This window comes from Pterocles gutturalis, unplaced genomic scaffold (assembly GCF_000699245.1).
Source record: "Pterocles gutturalis isolate BGI_N339 unplaced genomic scaffold, ASM69924v1 scaffold13178, whole genome shotgun sequence".
Taxonomy (NCBI): domain Eukaryota; kingdom Metazoa; phylum Chordata; class Aves; order Pterocliformes; family Pteroclidae; genus Pterocles; species Pterocles gutturalis.
The window spans coordinates 59,374-79,908 of NW_010123216.1; the positions used below are offsets into that span (position 1 = coordinate 59,374).

At 37.5% G+C, this 20,535-nt stretch overlaps 1 protein-coding gene across 1 annotated transcript in view; it reads left to right on the top strand.

Moving 5' to 3' along the window:
• Nucleotides 1-20,535, top strand: part of INPP4B (inositol polyphosphate-4-phosphatase, type II, 105kDa) — a gene marked incomplete at its 5' end in the record, with an annotated part of 94,277 nt that overhangs the window by 58,568 nt on the left and 15,174 nt on the right. Inside the window, 2 exons of the mRNA XM_010077821.1 lie at nt 3,944-4,056; nt 8,603-8,757. Of these exons, the coding sequence (XP_010076123.1) occupies nt 3,944-4,056; nt 8,603-8,757 (268 nt within the window). The remainder of the gene's footprint in view (nt 1-3,943; nt 4,057-8,602; nt 8,758-20,535) is intronic.

Below are 20,535 nucleotides of genomic sequence, written 5' to 3' on the forward strand. Positions count from 1 at the left end.
TGCAGGCCCAGGACCACAGCAGAAACTACAAGGAGAGGGAAACAGGGTAATGATGAACTAACATCACTTTTAAATTATTTAAAAAGTATTAATATTATTATTATTTAAAGTATTTGTACAGAAATAATGGAAATTTTCATTGGTTTCAGTCATTCCCTCCATTCTTATTTCTGCATACGCATTGAGGTGTGGTAAGCCACTGAGAAATGTGCAGATGCAAATACAAGCAGTGAGCCCCATCATAATGTCACTGATATGGTTCAATTAGAATAGGCCCAATATTCCAATTTTATAGAAATTTGGTATCATAAACATTACTGTTCTGTTACTTTGATTGTTGAAAGCAAACACGGAAAAGACCATTTGTATCAATATAACCCTGTTAAAGTACTCCTCTGACGCCTAAATAAAATTCCCGAATGATGCAAATTGTGCAGGCTGATTTTAAATAGCTTGAATTTAGGTCTCTGTTCCTTCCCCTTGGGTAAGGGGGAGGGCAAATCTTTTGAATCTAAGGATCTGTCATCCTACAGGACATGTGTGTAACTCCTGATGATGAATACTGCTGGTTAAAATCCTATGCAAAGCTTCTGTTCTCTTACAGAACACCCTGTGATGATTATTTTTGGAAATTATCCATTACATGTATGTAATTGTAGTTATATCCAATGTGTCACTGCATACGTGTACGTGCTTACCTTTTATTTCAGGATGATTTTCATTTGTTAATAATTTTGAGAGAAATGAAAGCTCTGTTCGTAAAGGGCAGTATGCCCACCCATCCACCCACATCTCTAGTATTTCTAAGATTTCTACAGAAAAACTCATGCAAGAAGCTAGTAATTAACTTGGGGGAATTCTGGCAAGAAAGCATCCTGAAAAACTGACCTCATCTGGGGTTAGGTCTAAGGTAGATCTGGTACCTCATAAATGGATCTGATTATATAAGAGCAAAAATTTATATGCAGATAATATTGGCTGCTTTTCATTAACGGAAACTGCCCTTGTGCTGTCTTCCTCCAGAAGGATTATTAGGGAGCCACACAGTCTTCCTGGACTTCTTCCAGACTGTGCAGGCTTTTGAGAACTGTGCTTGTCTAACTCATCATGTCTTTTCTGGTTATTATTGCTGCCTTGCTTCTTCTCTGCCTCTTAAGATCTCAGTCTGTTCTTTTGTCCAAATTTTTACAGGACACAAAGCACCTTCTGGTTCCATTGCCCTTCCCAGTAGCTCCCTGCCATTATACAAGATCACTCTTTTGGCTTGGAGGAATGTGCCTTTTATACCAGCTCCCTCCCAAAAAAGCGAAGGGCTCCAAGTTGTTCAGCTGAGGGAGGACCTCAATTCCTCCCCTGTTCCCCCACCTCTGTGCTCCAGTTCTTAGGAAGATAAACCTCCATCCAAGCTGGCAGAAGCACTGGTGCTGCAGCCAAATGAGAGCTGTTCAGTATTGATGGCTGCTTGATGGTTTTGTCACACCTTTCCAGATAGTCTGCTGTACTGCCAAACCTGTGCTACAAAATAAATGCAGGACCCAGTTCACACAGCCGTTAGTTACGAGTAGTGCTCATAAAGCCAGACAGAATTTGAGGACTGGCAGCCCTGTTGGACAGCCTATTGCATCCACCATCCTTAGGCAGCCTCACTTGCCTGCTGCTTCATTCGTGTATTCCATTTCAAAGAATTAAATTTTCCACTCCCGTAAGGGTGCTGACACCTTTGCTATTAGTTTTTCTCCCATCTCTGTAATTCCCCCTGCCAGTAATATTCTAGCTTTCTCTCTATTCCCAATTATTAAGAGTTGTTAGCTGCATATAACTGCATTTGCCAAACACGGACTTTCTTCTTTTAGATCAACATGTATTTCTGTCACTCTCCTGTTTCTTAAACTTTAAAATTCTCTAATAGGAAATTCTGAAAACAATAAATAAAAATGTGCTCCCAGAAAGATTCCTATCAAAAATGCCAACCAAATGTAGTTCTGTTTTAAGCACCAAAACAGTACTGCTTTTATAGAATAGCTAATGGTAGTAAGGGTGCTTTTTAGTAGTGTATACTTCATTGAAAAGAACAGCTTAGAACTCAATTTAAATAGCTGAAAGCATAAAATCAGAGAAACTTATATCGCCAGTGATATTCAGTGTTGCTGTTGTGACACCTAACACCTACAGCAACATCAGTGTTGAAAAGCATTGTCCCATGTGAAGAAGAGGGATGCGTGCAAGGGTTAGAAATCCTGCAAGCAAATAAAGATTTTATTCCATAGCATCATAATGCAACATAAAGTCTACGAGTCGGTTTTGTACTTCTAGGCTTCTTCCTTTATAATGTATGAGAATGATTTGACAGTTTAATACTGCTTTGTGACACAAGGAATTTAAGCAATTGATCACGTCCAGTCAAAGATGCAGCTCATTTGCCAATATTATAGATTACAAGAATCTTGCTTTACCTATGGTGAAGTCATGTCTCTGAGGTGATGCATTTTCTGCCGTGAACCAAAGGAAAACTGCTTTGAAGCAATATAATGTTTACCTAGTGATACATGCTCATAATCTGGAAGAATCTTTTTAGAGTACTTAGTGTATGCTACGTGTTTTAAAGAAACAGATGCAGGATAAGTATAATTGTTTAGCAGGCTGTGGTGTATTTTTAGATGCTCTGCATTACCAAATTGCATGATCAGGAATTGTAATACACAGATAAAACAATCCTTGTTAAGATTATTACAAAACAAGTTTCAGTGTGTTTTTTCTGCATTTTTTTTCTTTTTGGCAGCATGGTATGGGCAAGACAACACAGGCATTTTTAGAATAGTTCTTTTTGAGTATATTTAAATTACTTCTTACTATGAATCATGGGTAAGGGAAACCATAGAATTCATTAGAGATAAAAGGTAAAAGCCTGTTGATAAGCGGGATCATTCCAGCTGTAACCAGGTTAGGAGAATGGATTAGTAGTTGCTTCATTTTTACATTTTGAATTCAATGTAAGTCTTAGGCTTTGAGTTTGGCCTGGGTTTCTCCCGCTGGACAGCACGCACTACTTTTTTTTATTGAAAAATTAATCAATATATCCATTTGGTTTAATTTTGTTTCAGTTGATTCTGAGCCTTTCTTTGGTGATAACTATTATTAAATTTCTTTTTACTTCACTATCATAAGAAGAAATCATTTTGAAAAACAGATTTTGGTTGTTTCTACTGATTTTTTTTTTTATTTTTTTTTGTACTAATGAAGATAAAGGTAACACACAAAAGAGAAGAGCAAATTAAATTGCTTGCTCTTGGATTCCCTCTAGACATGTATAATTAATAAAACTTCAGTTCAGCTGACATACCCAGGACAAGTAGGTAAAATTTTGGATTTTAAGTAAACCTGAAGTTGTTTTGCATTTCAAAATTGAAGTCCCCATTAATTTCAGACTGGGAAATATCCTTTGTTAGATTTTTTAGGAGGTATTTAGTATTGTTTAACCTTCCTGTCACATTATATTAGGAACTAAAGCATAATTTTAAAACAAAAATGAGATGTTCCATTTTGAAAACAAAAGCAAATTATTTTGACTTAAAAATAAAAATATCATCCCATCAAAACAGGTTTTAATACACACAGTAATTTCTCTACTTATTTCTATTGAATGTCTATAATAGTTGATGAACAGAACTACAGCAGCTATTTGAATGTTTTCACCTTTCATTTATAATACAAAAGTTGAAGATACTTTAGTTTTCCGTAGTGAAGATCTTATGGAGGGCAACCCAATACTTAGAAAGAAATATGATTTCTTATTCCCTAAATATTTAGCTCGTGCTTCCCCTCCTGTGTTCCCAAATAAGGCTGTAAATCATAGACCTGTTCTTTAATATGGGCATTCTTTAGCCAGTGCAGCCCTATCGTCAACCTTATCAGAATGAGCAACATTACAATCCTTTTTTTTCAGGTCTACCACATTTTCAGGAACAAAATGATTTAAAGGGATTGCTAGAAAATCTCCATCAAAATATCCAGGCCAAAAAGAGGAAGAATATAGAAATCATGTGGCTGGCTGCGACGGTAAGCTCTCGTTTCAAATACGTTCGCACAATGAACTAGTTTTCACATGCCTGCTGTAAGTGCAATGGGTTTTAAGGATATGATGGGAAAACTCAGCGGTTAAAGTAGGTAGATATGCTGAAATGGCGCTCTAACATTCCCATTCCAATAGTCTCTCATCCCACTCATGAATGCATCTCTTCCTACACTTAAATTACAGATATTTTCTTTCTCTCACTTTAACGGGTAGAACTGGCTAGAATTCAAAGCGAGAGATGGTCTTGGTCACTTTGTTGTCACCGGCATCCTGCAGGCCCTTTTCTGCAGAGCTTCTCCTAGCCAGACAGTGGCCTGTGCTGCTGCTTGAGGTTATTTTGGCCCCGATACAGGATTTTTAATTTATCTCAGTGAGACGTGTAACATGGTAAGAGAGGTTTGCTTTTTCTATGGGGCATGTTTTTCCTTTAGCTGAGTCTGGTTTTATGCAGAGGAATCTCTTCCTCCCCAGTATGGGCAGATTCAATTCCTTGGATGATCATGCATAGCAGTAAATATATCGCCTCACATGAGAGAGACAAGACAGCATTCTGCTACAGTATCTAACTTATTTGTTTAAAATCATGTCCATTCTTTGATAATATGAAATTTGGTTATTGAAAAGATCTTCCTTTTGTTTAGCATCTATAACCCTTAAGGTATGATGCAGGACATGATTACTTGCTCTGGCTTTTGTTTAATATTGCTGCACTCAACTTTTGATTTTCTGTAATTAAGATATGTTTTATAAATAAGTGTTTCATTGTATCCGTACAACTTTTAGTCAGTCGCATGTTATGGGTTTATTTAGCCAGTGTTGCCATGATAGCCACTCCAAGTAACACAAAATAAGCTAGATATGCAAAGGGCAGATGTTCAGACACAGAACACAAAGCAAACTGTTTATCAAACAATGGATAATAGTTACTTTGCTTTAGTCACATAATTCCTTTTTGTTTCTCATTTCTGTGTTTTTGCACATACATTTTAAAAAAAAAGCACAAACCACCCTTAGATGTTTATAAGGAGTGCAAGCTTTTCAGGAATGTGAAATTCAGCCAGGTAATTGTCTTAGACTTAGAAAAGTACCCTTGGTGGCTCTGCCCATTTGTACAAGCAGAGACCTGAGTCTTTGCTATCTACTGAAACTGAATTAAGACCTTGTGTTTTGGGGAACTTTCAAATGCATATACCCTTCAAGGCAAGTAAATATTTGATACAAAATATTCATAAATTTTTTCCATGACTACTTATTAACAACAGGAACAAGACAATATTAACTATGTCTGTGTTAATAACACTATTTTTTTATATTGCTAATAACATTTTGCCTTGTGGTTAATAAATATTGTCACATGCTATTGCAATATAAATCTGTTGTGAGTAAAAATACAAGCTTTTCTTGCAGTATCAGTTCTACAATTACTATGAAACATTGCTTTTTAAAGAAGAAAAGATAAATCAGTACAGGATAGTATAAAATGAGCTACAAAGAATATGACAGAATTTACTTAATCTTTGGATAGATTGAGAAAATTGTCTTCTACCATCTATTCAGTATTTCTTGAAAATAATTTAATGAGTAAAAAGCATTCTTTGGACATACAACTGTTTCAGATTTTTCCTTCACTGTGTTCTATTTCTCTTTACATTACCTTACTGTAACCTTACTGTAAATTAGTACTTCTGGACCCATGGATCTACACACTGTTATGCTGTGTTACATTAATTTATTGGAAAAGCATGATTCCCTGCTGTAAGGATAGCACTTTGTCATTGCAGTAGATGGATGAATGCTACATGGATATGCATACATATCTGCACCTGTGTGTAAACCCTGATGGAATGGGACTCTGAGAATACATCTGCATTTTAAAAGTCTACTTTTGTAAATTGGTATCACAAACATTTCTTATTCTAAATATAATGGGACAGAGATTTAAATGTTAGATATTTTTATCTACTAAGCTGGAGCCTTCATCTTATGTCTTGTATGAGGAATCAGAGTATTGATTTGTCCTCGTTTTAGCCTTTGTGGTTTTATATGCTTCTATTATCCCCTCTTTAAACTTAATCACAATCATTTAAATTTGTGTTCATAAGGGAAACTTTCAAAGGCTCTAATAAATGCTATGTGTATTTCTCATCCTCCTATATCTTCAGTGTATTTGGGGAAGAAGTGATCAAAATTGAGGATAAAATTCAGGCTGGACACACATTGTAAGCTGTGCATTCTGATATGATGATATTACCACATATTTGGTATTGTCCCTTATTAGATTTCTAGAGCATCAGATCATTGTGTTTGCCCGTTTTAATTATTTACTTAGTTCACTAAGCAGCAGAAGCTAAACAAAGTCATTCTGAGGCTTTATCTGGGCCAGCCTATCAAGTTAACCTACATTTCTCCTCAAATCAGAAGCTAGGGATTTTTAATTTGTTTATTTAAGTTAACAGATTGTTTTTCATTTAATCCACTTTACAATTATAGAAATGTTTGTATTGAACTTCAGTGCAAAATAAGCTTGTGGTTGTGGTCATTTGCTTGTTGTGCCTGGAATGCTGCTCAGTTCACAACTGATTCTCACTAGCCAGCACTTATATATATGCTGTCAGCCCAGATTTGGGATTTTGTCTCCCCTCCTCACATCAGAGGCCATCACCCATCCAGAATAATATTTTTTTTTCTCCTTATGACTCATTCACTTCAAAGAGTCCACAATGATTCATGGACTTCAGAAAAGACTAATGTAAAGACAACTAATCGCTTCAATTAAACACTTAACTGCTTTCACAGCATTATCAGCCCAACTTGATATTTTCTTTTAAAAAAAATAAATCTTATAGTACATTATTTAATTCCCAATGCAACTTTCCAAATTTTTAAACAGACTTAAGTTTTAAAACTTTGAATTACAGGAGGGAAGAAATACTCACAGGTTCTCCTTTACTAGCCTGTATTTCTTTGGATTCAAAGTTAGGTTCAATTAATTAATTCCCTGGATACAAATTTTAAGATTGCCCTCACCATCATATGACAGAGACCTTGAAGACTGTAAGTCTTGCTGGGCCATTGATTTTAATAGAAATTCTGAGGATGCAATCACTGGATAAAAAAGTGCTTGTTTGCTGAGGTGAGAGTATATAGACCATGTTCCAATTTCATCCTGCAAGATCCCAAGTAAACACTCAACAGCCAAGCTGAAAAGTTTCTTAGGATGAGGCCTAACGGCTGTAGTTTATTGCCTTGCCCTATTCTCATAACTGTTTCATTTTTTTGATGCTGTTATAGCTATGGCTGCCCAGGGATAAGAGCAAGCACAGCTGGGCAGAGGGTATTACCTTTTTTTAGGACAAAGAACATCAGGGGAAAGGTAGACCCATACCTGGGCATACCAGCTCTCCTTCAGATTTTTCTTTTTCTGGTAAAATATTGCTTGAACCCAAAGTAATGGGCTGGTACAACCACAGATTGATTCTTAAGGTGAGAAATTATCCTTAAAAATATGTCATGTTTTCCTTATCCCTTATAATTTTGTCAAAATGTCCAGTGAAAGTAGACACTCCATGGCAATCATTTGTGTTAAGCTTTACTTGTTCCAGTTCGTGCATTGAACAGTTCAGCTGTTGAAAGTAAGGATTGTGTTTAAATTCAGTGCATAGACAGATGTGTCTGAATCCCTGCCCTCAGTGAGGAGTCTTCTACATTCGTGAGTCGAAAGACTTGTCAAAGTTTCTTTTTGTTTTTTCAACATTCATTAGGTGTTCAGAGAATTAAGCTTGAATTGAATAGGGTCGTTGGCACAAAGTGAGGGAAAAATGAAGCAGCTTTTCCTTTTATAGTGTAGGCTAACACAAATACCTTTTATTTCAAGTTCAGGAAATTGGATGCAGTGCTTTGGTAAGCTGTGGTATGTGTAGACAGTGAGTGCCTTAACATGCCTAGGACTAAGAATTTTTTTTTTTTTTTTTTTGATCCACCATCAGTGTCATGTTTCACTTGGAGGAGAGGTGTTGGGGTGGACAGGACACAGACTTGATCAATAAGGGTTCCTTTTTCCTTAGCGGGCAGGTTAGTTGTAAGCTTGTACTGATAATGAAAGCCCGGAAGCTCTGCTTTTAAAATGTGTCATTTGGACAACGGAAATGGTTTATAGATCAGTAGCTACAATCTTTTGGTACTACTTTTGTAGAGTGTTAATGCTGCAAATTTATAAACAAAAGATAAATTTACAGTCCCTTTTACCTTTTGTACCCCTGTGTTAGGCCAGCATGGGCATAATCCTTAGAATATGAAAATCCCCAAGGCAGCACTAGTAACTGATTTAACTGCACAGACACACATGTCAGCGGCCATATGATTGAGGTTTGAGTTACTACCTTTTACTAGCAATTTTCTTCTTGAGAAATATTGTAGTTCTCTGTATTCATTGACTGTGGTTGCAAAATTGTGGGAGTTTCACAGTGTGCCTAGCGTGTAGAGAACGCGAGGTGTGAAAGGGCAATCCTTTGACGTCTGCCTGTGTTTCAGATTTGCCGCAAGCTGAATGGAGTCCGTTTCACCTGCTGCAAAAGTGCCAAAGACCGGACATCCATGTCAGTGACGCTGGAGCAGTGCTCCATCTTGAGGGACGAGCATCAGCTTCACAAAGACTTCTTTATTCAGGCACTGGATTGTATGAGAAGGTATGTGGCGATTATTGCACGTCCTTTGCATTTTGAACTAAGCCAGGAGCTGTGGCTGGATAGGCGCCACTCCTAATTTAGCAGAGAACTGACCAGCAGCATGCCAGCTACTGAGTCACTTCAGCAGGCACGGGCTTTGCAAATGCATGTTTTGTCACTAATTAACAGTTTCTGAGATAGATATGTGGAACCTTGTAAAGTGTCCCTTCACTGGCTGTGGAATTTGACCAAGGTAAATGGCGGTTATTTTAACAATTTCTTTGACTTTCATAAGGCTTAAAATTTTAACAACATTCTATGACCATATTAAAAAAACCACATTATTTTCTGTTTTAAGAATATTTGTGAAATATTTACACACTCATTCCATCATTTGTGTACAATTTAGACAAATATTGTGAAAGCAGAACAAGCATTTGTTACAGATGGCAGTTCCTATTAGGTCATGTTATTAAAAATAAAAGAAACATGCAAGTAGTTTTGGATTGATGGTGGTTGTCACTATATCTGATAAAATCTTTACTGTGCTTTAAAAAAAAATAATTCATTCTAAATTACAACTATGCAGAAATTGAGGCTGATGTTATCAGGAACGTGCAATTAAAAGATGTAAAGATTTCTGAATATCTGAATCTTTGATGAATTAAAAAACCTATTGAGCAAACAAGTTTTGATCGTAAAATGAACCCAGATGCTATCGTCTCTAAAGAAACTTTCGTCATTGGCTTTAATGAGTAGTGCATTGTATTTTCTATATGAGTTTTAAAAATATATCCACAACATTCAAATAATGTATTATAAAGGTCACTGCAAGACTAACCTAAAATATTCTGTTCAGCCTGCAAAGAAGTAACTCAATGATATCTTGCACTTATGTGAAACATAAATTGTTTGTATGTTAGATATGCAAAGAATGTATCAAAGTAAATAATCATGTTCAATGTCTGTAGTTGGTAATTCCTGATGTTAATATTTAGTATTGTCAGAGTAGGTGTTTAATGTGTAGATTACTACTGTAGGTTTACACATGTAGAGTCCTTTTGTCTTTTGGCAATGATACATATTCTAGAGAAAAAAGGTAATGTTTACAAAGAGTAATTGAAAAGAAGACTGAGATGGCTCAGGAGTTGGTCTGCAAGGTGCTAGAGCAGTGTGATGTATTAAACTGAGGTGTATTGTTTTGGATGTATCATTAGCTTGCATAAATCCCTGAGTCTCTGCAGTATTTCAGTGGATGAATGACTCTCATGTGCAGTCTTTCATAACTACATGTTTTATCATTAATGAAAAATTTTTGAGTTTTCTGTGTTCAATTTCATTTGTGTTGGCATTTCAAGTAAGTTTCTTTCTTTCATGTCTCCACTAAATACAGAAGTGTGTAAGTTACAGTAAATTACCACATACAGGCAAACTAATGATATAAAATTATTATTCTATTAGAATATCATTGAGCAGTAGATTGGAAAAGTTTCATAGATATAAACCTGATTTAAAAAAAAAAAGCCCTGCTATTTATACAAACTAACTTCTTAGTACAAAAGTGTACGTTTTTGTAGACTAAAATGTAAGCGACTTTCAGTGCTTTTATATCATATAACTGATCCAAGAGCTGAGAAGATTAACACATTAGTTATATTTGCAGATAGCAATAAACTGGAGTCACAAAAGAGTGGTGAAAGGCACACAGAATCTGGAGAAAACTTAAAAAGTAAATGCGCAGATGGGTATCTGAACTTGAAGCACCATCACAACAATGTTAGGTTTATGGTTTTGCTGTAGTTTTAAACAGAGAAAAGCTCTATCCTGCTAATATCCTGTAGATGAATTTGAAACAGCCTTGAACTGAAATAGTTGCTATGTTGGATGGAAGGTAATAATTCTGACTTGGGTGGTAGGATCATCTGGGACTTAAAGACAGGGCCTTGCGAGTGGCGGCAGCAGCGTACAAAATAACCTGCACTATCGGGATAATAAAGAAATACATCTTTTGCCTATGCTAGTTTCTGTCTGTGTAACACTGTTCACACTATGAGGTTAAAAAAAAAAAAAAGAAGAGCAAACTTTTTTTTTTCCTCAGGAGCTGGTGAAGAAAGCCCAAAAATACAGAGCAGAAGAATATAAATGTCAAAGGGGGATGCAGAGTACTTAACTTGTACTACCATTGAGAGTTGGTCAGATGGTTTGAGGAGCTGTCTTTGGGCGCTTTTTTGGTATCTTTGGTGCTACAGACTTTGGTCTGTATCACTATCTTTGATGCAGGGACTTGTTCCCTCCCCACTGCCCATCTGTTGCTGGAGGTGCTCATGGAGCAGCGCTGGAAGCGACGCAGGCTTTCCTCCCTCTGACACTGGCTAGGTAGTGTGGCAAGGACCCTCCAGCTGGGCTGTCGTCTTGTAGGCAGATGGAGAAAGATGCGAGCAAACTGGGAAGGAAAGAACAGCCAGGCAAAAGAGAGTGGGGGGGAAAAAGCCATCATTTCTACAGGAAGAAAGATAATGGCATTTCAACTAAATCTCCCATGTTCTATTTGAGGGAAGTTTGGCATCTACGTTTTTGAGGTTTGTGTGAATAAGGTCAACAGACTTGTTTGGTAGTTGTCATGATGCCTGCCCTTTTATCCTTTCTTTTTATTTGATTACTATTGCAGAACATTATTTGAAAGATTACTGTGTGCATTTCTAAGCTTTTCATTGACTACTTGTAGAAGCTTTTAGAATGATTTTCACATCTGAAAGAACCTATTTTGTTTTAAGAGTGGACAAAGAAAAAACTGTTTTGCCATTTCATTTATGATTTTAGCAATTTTCCCCGATGAATCTTCTCTAGATCACTTAGTTAAACTCTGTCAATCAAATCCCATTATGCTGATTGCCACAAATCACTTTTAAGCCTTTCAAAAGAACAAGTAGACAAGAAAAATTCAATTTTAACATCTAGAATCCTAACAGACTGGATTGATCTTTGAAAGCCTTCTTTCAAGGGGTAACAGTAGGAGATAGAGAGTACTGGGAAACAAAGTGAGTTGTAAAAGTAAATGGCGATTCAAAAGCAGCTTTTATTGGAAATGCCATAATTTTTGAGGTATGAAAATTATAAAGCTGCCTGTGTAGCTGTAAAGCTTTTTCTTTTCCTGCCAGTGCTGACACAGCTTTGGTGGCAGTTGTAAAAGGGAAGCACGTGCTTCTGGGTTTGTGCTTTCTTGCCACCAGAAGTTTGGAGGTGCTGGACTTTTGTGTGCTGATGCTTTTCAGCTTCTCTGATGTTCCTAGAATTTTGAGCAAACCAGAGGCAATGTCTAATGTTTCAGTTTGTTTGCTTCAATGTACACTGCACAACGCTGTTTTGGAAAATACTGCCAGTAGCTGCCATTTAAGACCTTGGTTTGTAAGTGGAATCAGTGTCTTGTAGTGATAAACTACATGATGTTTATTGCTTCTTAAAAAAAAAAAAAAAGCAGCAGCTGTGCAAAAATCCTTCCATTAGCTGTCCTTTTAGCTTATGAAAGATGTGGTGAAATGATAGGAATACAAGCTTTATCACTTAAAATAATATGTAGTTTTTCTTCTGGGTGTGACTCAAGCCATTATGATGCAGCAGTTGATATGTATGTGAAGCAGCTATTTCATAAATAATTCTACATATCATAGTTTCCTTGGTATCTGTATGTGACTCCATTGATCTTAGTGACATGCATAGTGCAGAATGTGGAAAATCAATATATCATCTGCTCTCTATCGAGCGCTTGCAATTCACATCATACTAAAATCATATTTCTAATGTTGCTTACACTTTCAAATCATCGCTTTTTGTAATCAGCAATAGTCTTCAATTATTTTTCCATTCACCAATATGTGACTATTTCCTATTATTCAATGTCAACCATATTCCAAGAGACAGTAGAGACAAAACTGATTTACCCAAGTTCATCGCAGTATCTCTTGCACAGTTCTACTTTTTGTCTTCAGAGCTGGCCTCTGCTTAAGGGAGGGTGGGCCCTGGTAGGCAGCAGACTATGAAGCAGTTCTGTAAAACTAGTTTGATTTTTTTTCTTTCTTTCTTTTCTGAACCCATTTGATTTTAATGTTTTGGTGACAGGGCCCCTTTTAGGGACCTTGGGTAGTGAGTAACCTCAGAATCTCCTGATTTTTTTGAGTATGGTTCCAGTAAAGCCTCAAAACCAAGCAAATGAAATGACAAATCCACTGTCAACTGTAAAGCCTCCAGGCTATCAGCCTTATCATCTTTCTTAGTGGGGCACAATACCTGCCGGGTGTTTCAGACATTGAATACAAAAGTTGACTCAATGTCTGACGCATTGTTTTCACCTGAGACAGCAGTCAAGGATATTTCAGATTATTTTAGACAAATTGCCTATAAAAAAACCTGATGGAAGCACAAAGAATGAATGGTTTGGGCAACAAGGTATAGGCTTTTGAATGCCCAATCACGAAGCAAACAGCTCCTTTTTAAAGAGCTGTTTGAGGGCATATATTCTTAAAGATCATCTTAAAGATGTGTGAGTTGAGAAGGAGGGATAGCTGTAATAGGTGTTTAATCAGGGACTTTCAAATGTTCGGGGTGGAATCCATGGGTCCAGGCTGAGACAGACCTTGGCTGTGGAAGGGCCTATTTTGGTGCATTGAGTCAACCATCAATTTTGTTTTCTGAAACTAAATTAATATTTTTTTAAAACAGCAACAGTGTGCAGAGGAAAAGAAAACAAAATGGAGTGAGATGGCCACAATATGTAGTAAGAATCAATGCAATTGGCACCTTGTTGGACTCTTAGAGTCAAGGTCTCTTTCTGAGCATGCTTCTGGAAGGAGAAGGAAGGAGAATTGCAGACCACTGTTGCAGGCAAAGTGTCAAACAGTAACTTGAATAGGCTGTGTTAAATCTAAGGTTTTCTAATAGATGTACTTAATTTCACAAAATTGATCTTTATGTCTTCAAAGCAATTCTCTGTTTTTTAAGACTTAAAAAAAAAAAAAACCCAAAAACCAAAAAAATAAAACCCCAAGGAAAAATAAGAAAGGAACTGAAGCACAGTTTACTTGCACCATAACAGACTCAGGAACGTCATTGGTGAGGTTCAGGCTTCTACATGGGCAAATTGAGTAAAATTGGCAATTGTTTTGTAATATAGTCTCACATATTTTGTCTGTTTCATTGGGGTCAGATGCTGAAGTTCGTGTTTTGCAGCAGAACGTTCTCTAGCTGACTAGAGAAGTTTCATTTCTCCTGTACCTTGTTTCTCCAGCTTCTTCACAAATAGTAATTTCAGACCTCTTTGTGATCAACAGCTCGGTCAGAGTCCTGAGAACTCTCTCATGAGAACCTTCTAATCTTCCTGTTTTCCACGAGACTATTGCTTAAATATTTCCCTCTGGTTGCTCCTTCCTCCTCTGTGACATGTGTGGCTGCCTTGTCTTTCTTCTTCAGAGCTGGGGCACTGGCCTCAGTAAAAATACAGAGAGAACAGCAGAGACAATCCCCCTGTCTCGGTGCTTTTGCTTCATATTGCAGCAGTCGTCGTCCGCCAGGGAGGAGAACAGCAAGGAAAAGTCTTGTCCAACCCCTTGACCTGGCAGGCGTTCAGCATAGATTGAATCCTCAAAGCATGTACCTGCTGAATTTTAACAAGTCTTTGTTGGGAAGAAGTGATTTGAGATTCTTGCAAAAGCCATCTCTTACAATAGTTACATCTCTCATACATTTATTACCTCGGTGCAGAATATCAAATCCTGCTCTTCAGCATGCAGATACTAGTCATAATCTCAAGAAGAAAAAAAAGCCATGGTTTTTTTTTGTCTTTAAAGGACATTGTAAGTTTGAATTTTATCTATTCAAAATGAACTTACGATGGAAAGTAGAATCTTAATAGATAGCATTGTGTAACCTTAATTATAGCTGCCCTTCCCCTGGAACCTATGATAATATTCTTGGGCTATAAAATCACTGGGGAGGAAGGGAGTGTTCCAGGGAAAAGCGTAAAAACCTTTGCGACTCTTTGTAAGGACTATGTAGAGATGTGACCCAGGCTACCTCACCGAAACACTTAATTTCTCAGCAGGCAGTAAAACAGAATTTCGAAGTAAAGGCTTAGTTTTCCTGTCAGTCCATGGGGAAAAGGTGGTCCCATAAGCAATTTGTATTGTCTCTAAATTTTGACACCAGCGTTAGGTGGATGAGTCCTTGAAATGCACCTGCTGCTCCTTCATTAGTTCTTCATTAGGATACTTCAAGACGACTTAGAACCTGACAGTAAATTTTACCTAACGAGTAGTAAAACATACTAATGTATCACTTGCAGTGTATTACAGGGAAAAAAAATAATTTTCCATTGAAAAAGAAAATGTTTGGCCATGTCTGGGCTTTAGCTTTGTGATAACAAGAACGAACCCTTGATTTCCTGTGATATTTTTGCTGAAGGGAGTTCTTGCCCTTTACTTAAGGTTGTACATAATCCACTTCTCCAAAAGAGAATCAGATTTAATGGAATTCCAATCAAAAACTTGCCCTACTCTGAGTTATTCTGTTCTGATTTGTGCTTTTTATTTCTCACTGAGATATCAACAGGGTAAATGATCTGTTAAGTAAGCCCATATTAGTATTAGCCAATTCTTGACCCAGATGAGAGTATAGGGAATTGAGCTATGCCTTCCCTCTCCGTGAATGTTTTAATTATTCATTACAGACAGTGAGAAAGGTATGTAATTAATTACCAAGTGCACACTATGACCACTTGGTTTTGAAAACCAGCCAAATGAAAAAACTTTCTCCAATAAATAGGCTTTCTCATTTTGTACCACACTCTGTGTTTGGATCCTTAATAGTGCAACGGTGAATTTAAACACTGCATCTTGATTAATTAAAAAAAAAGGAAAAGGAAAGTGCTTACACTATTTGCATTTCTAAAAAAGCTCCTCTAATTTCAAGTGTCTGTCACTTTTGTCATGCAGGACCATAGTTTTCCTGGAATCTACCTGCCATGCTTAGGAAAATCTAGCATGCATCAGTCAGATTATCTGCAAATATTGTTTGGTCTTCACTTTTGAGATTTTTCTAGTCATCCGTGGAAGACTTCAGTAATTGCTTCATTCATTTGGCACTTTAGCACTTTAGGCTATTGCTTATGCAGAACTTCCATGAAAGATTTGGTCTTACCCAAAATCAGAAACTAGATGCATTGTGCTCACAGAGTGAGTAATACTAGTTTTCTTCCTATTATATTTCAGTTCTCTCAAGATTTTCTGAGAGTGGGAAAAGTCCTGTATGCATATTTATTATCTGTTAAAGCTCCATGTGCCACAGCTGAATTATCGTGGCTTTGACCATGTACAGCTAAATCTCTCAGGAAAAGCAACACTGCCAAGCCTAAAATTTAGATAAGAAAGGAGCAGGAAATGAGAATAAGCGGGTAGTAATAGCATACAATAGCTGGTGAAAATTATCACCAATTCAATCTGTTCAAGAATTTTTCTGCCTCTAAAACTCTGTTAGCAGGAGAGCTTGGAACTTTCTTCCTGCAGTCCCAGCCATGCACAGACTGCAGAGAAGTTGGAGGGGACACAGAAAAGAGGAGCAACTAGTTGCTATTCTGGAAAGGTTGTTTTGTAATAGAACATTCTGCATTTCTTCAGGAGAAAAATGATGCAATGTCAAGCTACAGCTCTAGTTGGCTTATGTAGAAAGCACGTAACAGAGACATTTCTAGGTCCACTTTTGCTCTCCTTTTAGCCTCCCTTTATCTCTTCATCCAACCTAGTTTCTTTTGTGAGAATACTCTCCACTCAGATAATCATCATCTCTTCTCATCCAGCATCCCTGTTAAGAGTTTTCTTCCATAAGATGAGTTTTCTTCCTTGTCTTTTTTTTTTTTCCTTCAGTCTGCTGCTCTATTTCCTCTTTCCAGTGAGTGTTTTTCTTTCTTTTCTGCAGTATCACCTGGGTGTACGGTATTTTGAAGAAGAACTTTGACAGTAGCCTTCCTCAGCTCTGTTTAGGAGTGGGCTTTAGTAGTGGTTTCTTGTTATTTTCTGTGGCAGCTCTGATTTGGTGAGTGACATTTTGTAAACGTGTTCTCATCATTACAGCAACCACTGGCAGACTTTCACAGGCGTATCTAGCAGCAACGGGCTTCTCAGTGTTTCCTTGCAGTCCAAGTCCTGGTAGCTCTTTGCACTGGAGGGACCAAAGGAGTTTCCGTATGGACTATTATGTCCTTATTATGAACTTCCTACTTCTATGATGTTATCTGTAGTTGGCTGGAACTGCATCCAGAAACAGAGCCAGCAGCATTATATTGCTACCCTGTTCTCTGGACCATTCAGAGATAAATTGGGGAGATAATTTTGGGAACTTGCATTCTTAATAGCCTAAGCCCGTACTATAATCTGTATGAATAGGAAGTATATGTTTATAAGGGAGTTAATGCAAAGGAAGGGTTGGACTCCTCCCAAAATGCATAGCCAAATCCCTTCGCAGTTGACTCCTGCTGTTGTAACAGTTAAAGTGGTTTCTGCAATCCCAGGACTTTGTGGTGCTGTAGCTGCATTGTGACTCTAAACATCTCTGATGCAAAAATCACCTAGCACTGATTTGGCTGTGCATCCGCAGTGCTGTTCTGTGCCCTGCCATGGGCTAACTTCCCTGCCAGCTTATCTTTTCTCCCCAACCTGGATGTTGCCATGTGTCTTCTTGCAGTGGGAAAAGCACCTGGCTTTCCTCCTCCATTGGAAATGCTCCTACTGCCCCAGGAAGGTGCCAGAGCAGAGTTTCTACCTGTGCGGGGTCCTGGGATCTGAGGCAAGGCTTAGCCAAGGTTAAAGTCCTATAGACTGGGGAGGTCAGAGGGAGGGAAGGGAATTGCTGTTGCCTGTAACTTCTGTCATGGGATGAAATATTTTGGGTGTATGTCCCAGCTCCTAGTTAGATTGCCTGTTAATGAGGCAAGAGATACCTCTGCCTGTGGTACTCAGAAGCTTCACTTGCCCCTGTGTAAAAAATTTCACAGTATTATGGTATTAGGGGTATTGTTCTTTTTGCATCAGTTTTGTGTAGCCTTTTTTTAATCCTTAAAGGAGAAAATAGCACCTTTGGGAGGTAATTTCATAACTCGTGACATATTACCTACATCTGTGATTTTGATATAAATACTGTTAATGCCAAGAAAAAAGCTCACTGTACTGATATAGTTAGCTCAATGAAGGACTATGAGGTCAGGTTTCTGTCTCGTTTTAGGGCGGTTGGAAATTTTCTGTATCCTTTCTTGGCTTATAGACTTTATTGAGGAATGATTGTCTGAGGCCCAACTGAATTTTTTCCACACTTGGGCATTTATAAGTTGTCTCCTTTCTACTCCTCTCATTCATCATATGGATTTCCTGATGTATAAGCAGCTTCAATTTCATGCTAGAGCCTCCCCGTTTGACAGTGTCTCTCTGCAGCTTGACTGTGCATTTCCTTACACTGGTGAAAATATATTAATCTTTGAGGTTTCTTATCCCTCATTTGAATTTAGCTGAACTCTCTCAATGTGCCCAAAGGTTGAGAGAATACACAGATGCATCTTCCTTCCCCTCACACCAAGCACTACCATGTAACCTTTGCTTCTGTAGAGAGACTAAAAAGGCAGCAGCTAATCATTATCAGCAGCACATCAGTGAGCTGCCCCTTGCTTTAAAAAAAGATATTGTCTGCTCAGCCACACACCCACCCCAGTCAACAGTCAGCATTATCAGATATGAAGAACTCGTTTAGATTACTAAAAAAAGGAAAGGATTAAGGAGCAATTTGGTCACATAGTCACATATATTTATAAGAAAGACCTTACTCTAGGATCATCTGATTAACAGTTTGTGTCTTGGGCAAAATGGCACGTCTGATGAAACTGGATCATTCCTGTATCATTCCTGTCAAATTAATGTTTTTTATATGCATTTTGCAAAAAATCGCTTCTCACTGCTCCAAAGTTATTGTTTTTTTATTTAAATCCATTTATAACTCATTCATAACTGTTGACAGTGGAGCACCTTCAGAATACAAAGCAATCAGCAACAGAAAGGTTTGCTGAGCAACTTCCAGCAATCTCCTTGTGGTGTTGTGATAAGCAGAAGATGGGAGTGTCCACAGTAGGTTTTTCATAATATGTTTCAGCCAGGAAATAAAAATCAACACCTTTAGTCTGGTTTGGGGTGGTTTTTGTTGTGGTTTTTTTTTTTTTTTTTTAGTTCACTTAGTTTAACTAAGACTGGTGTGATTTCTGTTCTAAGTTTATTTCAGCTAATAAAAAGGCTGTTACATCGAATGCCTCAGGAAAGATAATAAAAATGGCTAAACTAGCACTCTGTCAAAGGCATTATTGTCTGCTTTTGTAATTACTAAAGTAGCATCTTAGTGCCTTTAAAAGGCAAGCAGTTACAGTAATATCCCATTCTCAAAGGTCTGTGAATTGATTCTGGAATTCCAGAAGAGTCTGCTTTGATAATATTGGTTTTAACTGGTTAGAATATTTATTCATGAGTTTTTAAAATGTCTTTGACATGTTCAGTGTTCGCTGTTTCACCTTTTGTTGTCATCAGCATCTGCTTGGAATATGCTCTATCCTACTTCTATATTGCTACTAGTTGATGTTGCTAGATATTTCTGAGATGTCTTCTCTCTCATTTAAAAAAGATGTAGCATGAGTTTGTTTCCTGAAGAAAATGTGAAACTTTCTAATACCTCATCGTTTCTTATTTGTATTGTATTCTCTACTTTCTCACCCCTGTAGCAACTGCTGATGTGGTAATCTGCATTACGTACTAAATGCTTTCATTTAATAATCACTAGTTAAATGTATTAGGTCAAGAGCTGAGATTTGAGCAGATGTGCAAACACTTCTTAATGTCAAATATTCTTGACTCAAAAAGTTTATAACTAAAGAGAAGAGGGTGAGATAAAGAAGGCTTGTATCTTTTTCACTTTTCAACGGGAGAAAGATGGTATAGAGGTATCAAGTCACTCATGACCACACTGTCCTTTCCTTTGTTGGAAAGTGAATTTGGATCTACCTTTTCTTGAACAGAGAATCTTCTCATTTATTTTAAATAGAAGTTGTTTTTGTTGGAAAGTGAATTCTTGAACAGAGATCTTCTCATTTATTTTAAATAGAAGTTGTGTTGCCGTACTTGAATGTGCAATGGCAATGCCTATAGGGTTCACTGACTTAACCATTCTGCACATTTCCCACTCCTTTTTCTTACTGGGGGCCATGCTGACATGCCGCATGCAGCAGTGCTGGCTGCACAGCTTCAGCCTCTTTCTCTCCCGGAAGCTGCTGAACTGGTGTGTGCACTGCCTGAATGTTGGTGAATAGTCCTCCCTCAACATCATACTGAATAAAGTTCTCTCACTTTCTCACTGTGATGCTGCCTAGTGGAGAAAGTTGCTCCCTATGTCCTCTTTCACTGTAAAAATTTGCTGCTACAATGGTATTATCAGCAAATTTGTAGACGATTGCTTTAAATATAGTTTGACATTTCTGTTACACAGATTAACATAATTTGCTATGTGAAGATGCCACTTGAATTCATTCCTAAAGTGAGCTAGTACATGTAAGACTGCTACTATGCTGTTTTCATTTCCCATATTTTCCCTATGCTGTGCAGTGGATGTGGCTCAAGAAGTGGTACCAAGTAGAGGGGTATTCATTTTATTTCTGTAGGATTGGTTTTCCCCAAGTTAACCTGCCTTGCAGCGTTCCGTAAGATCCTGTCCTGTTGTCCTGGTTTCAGC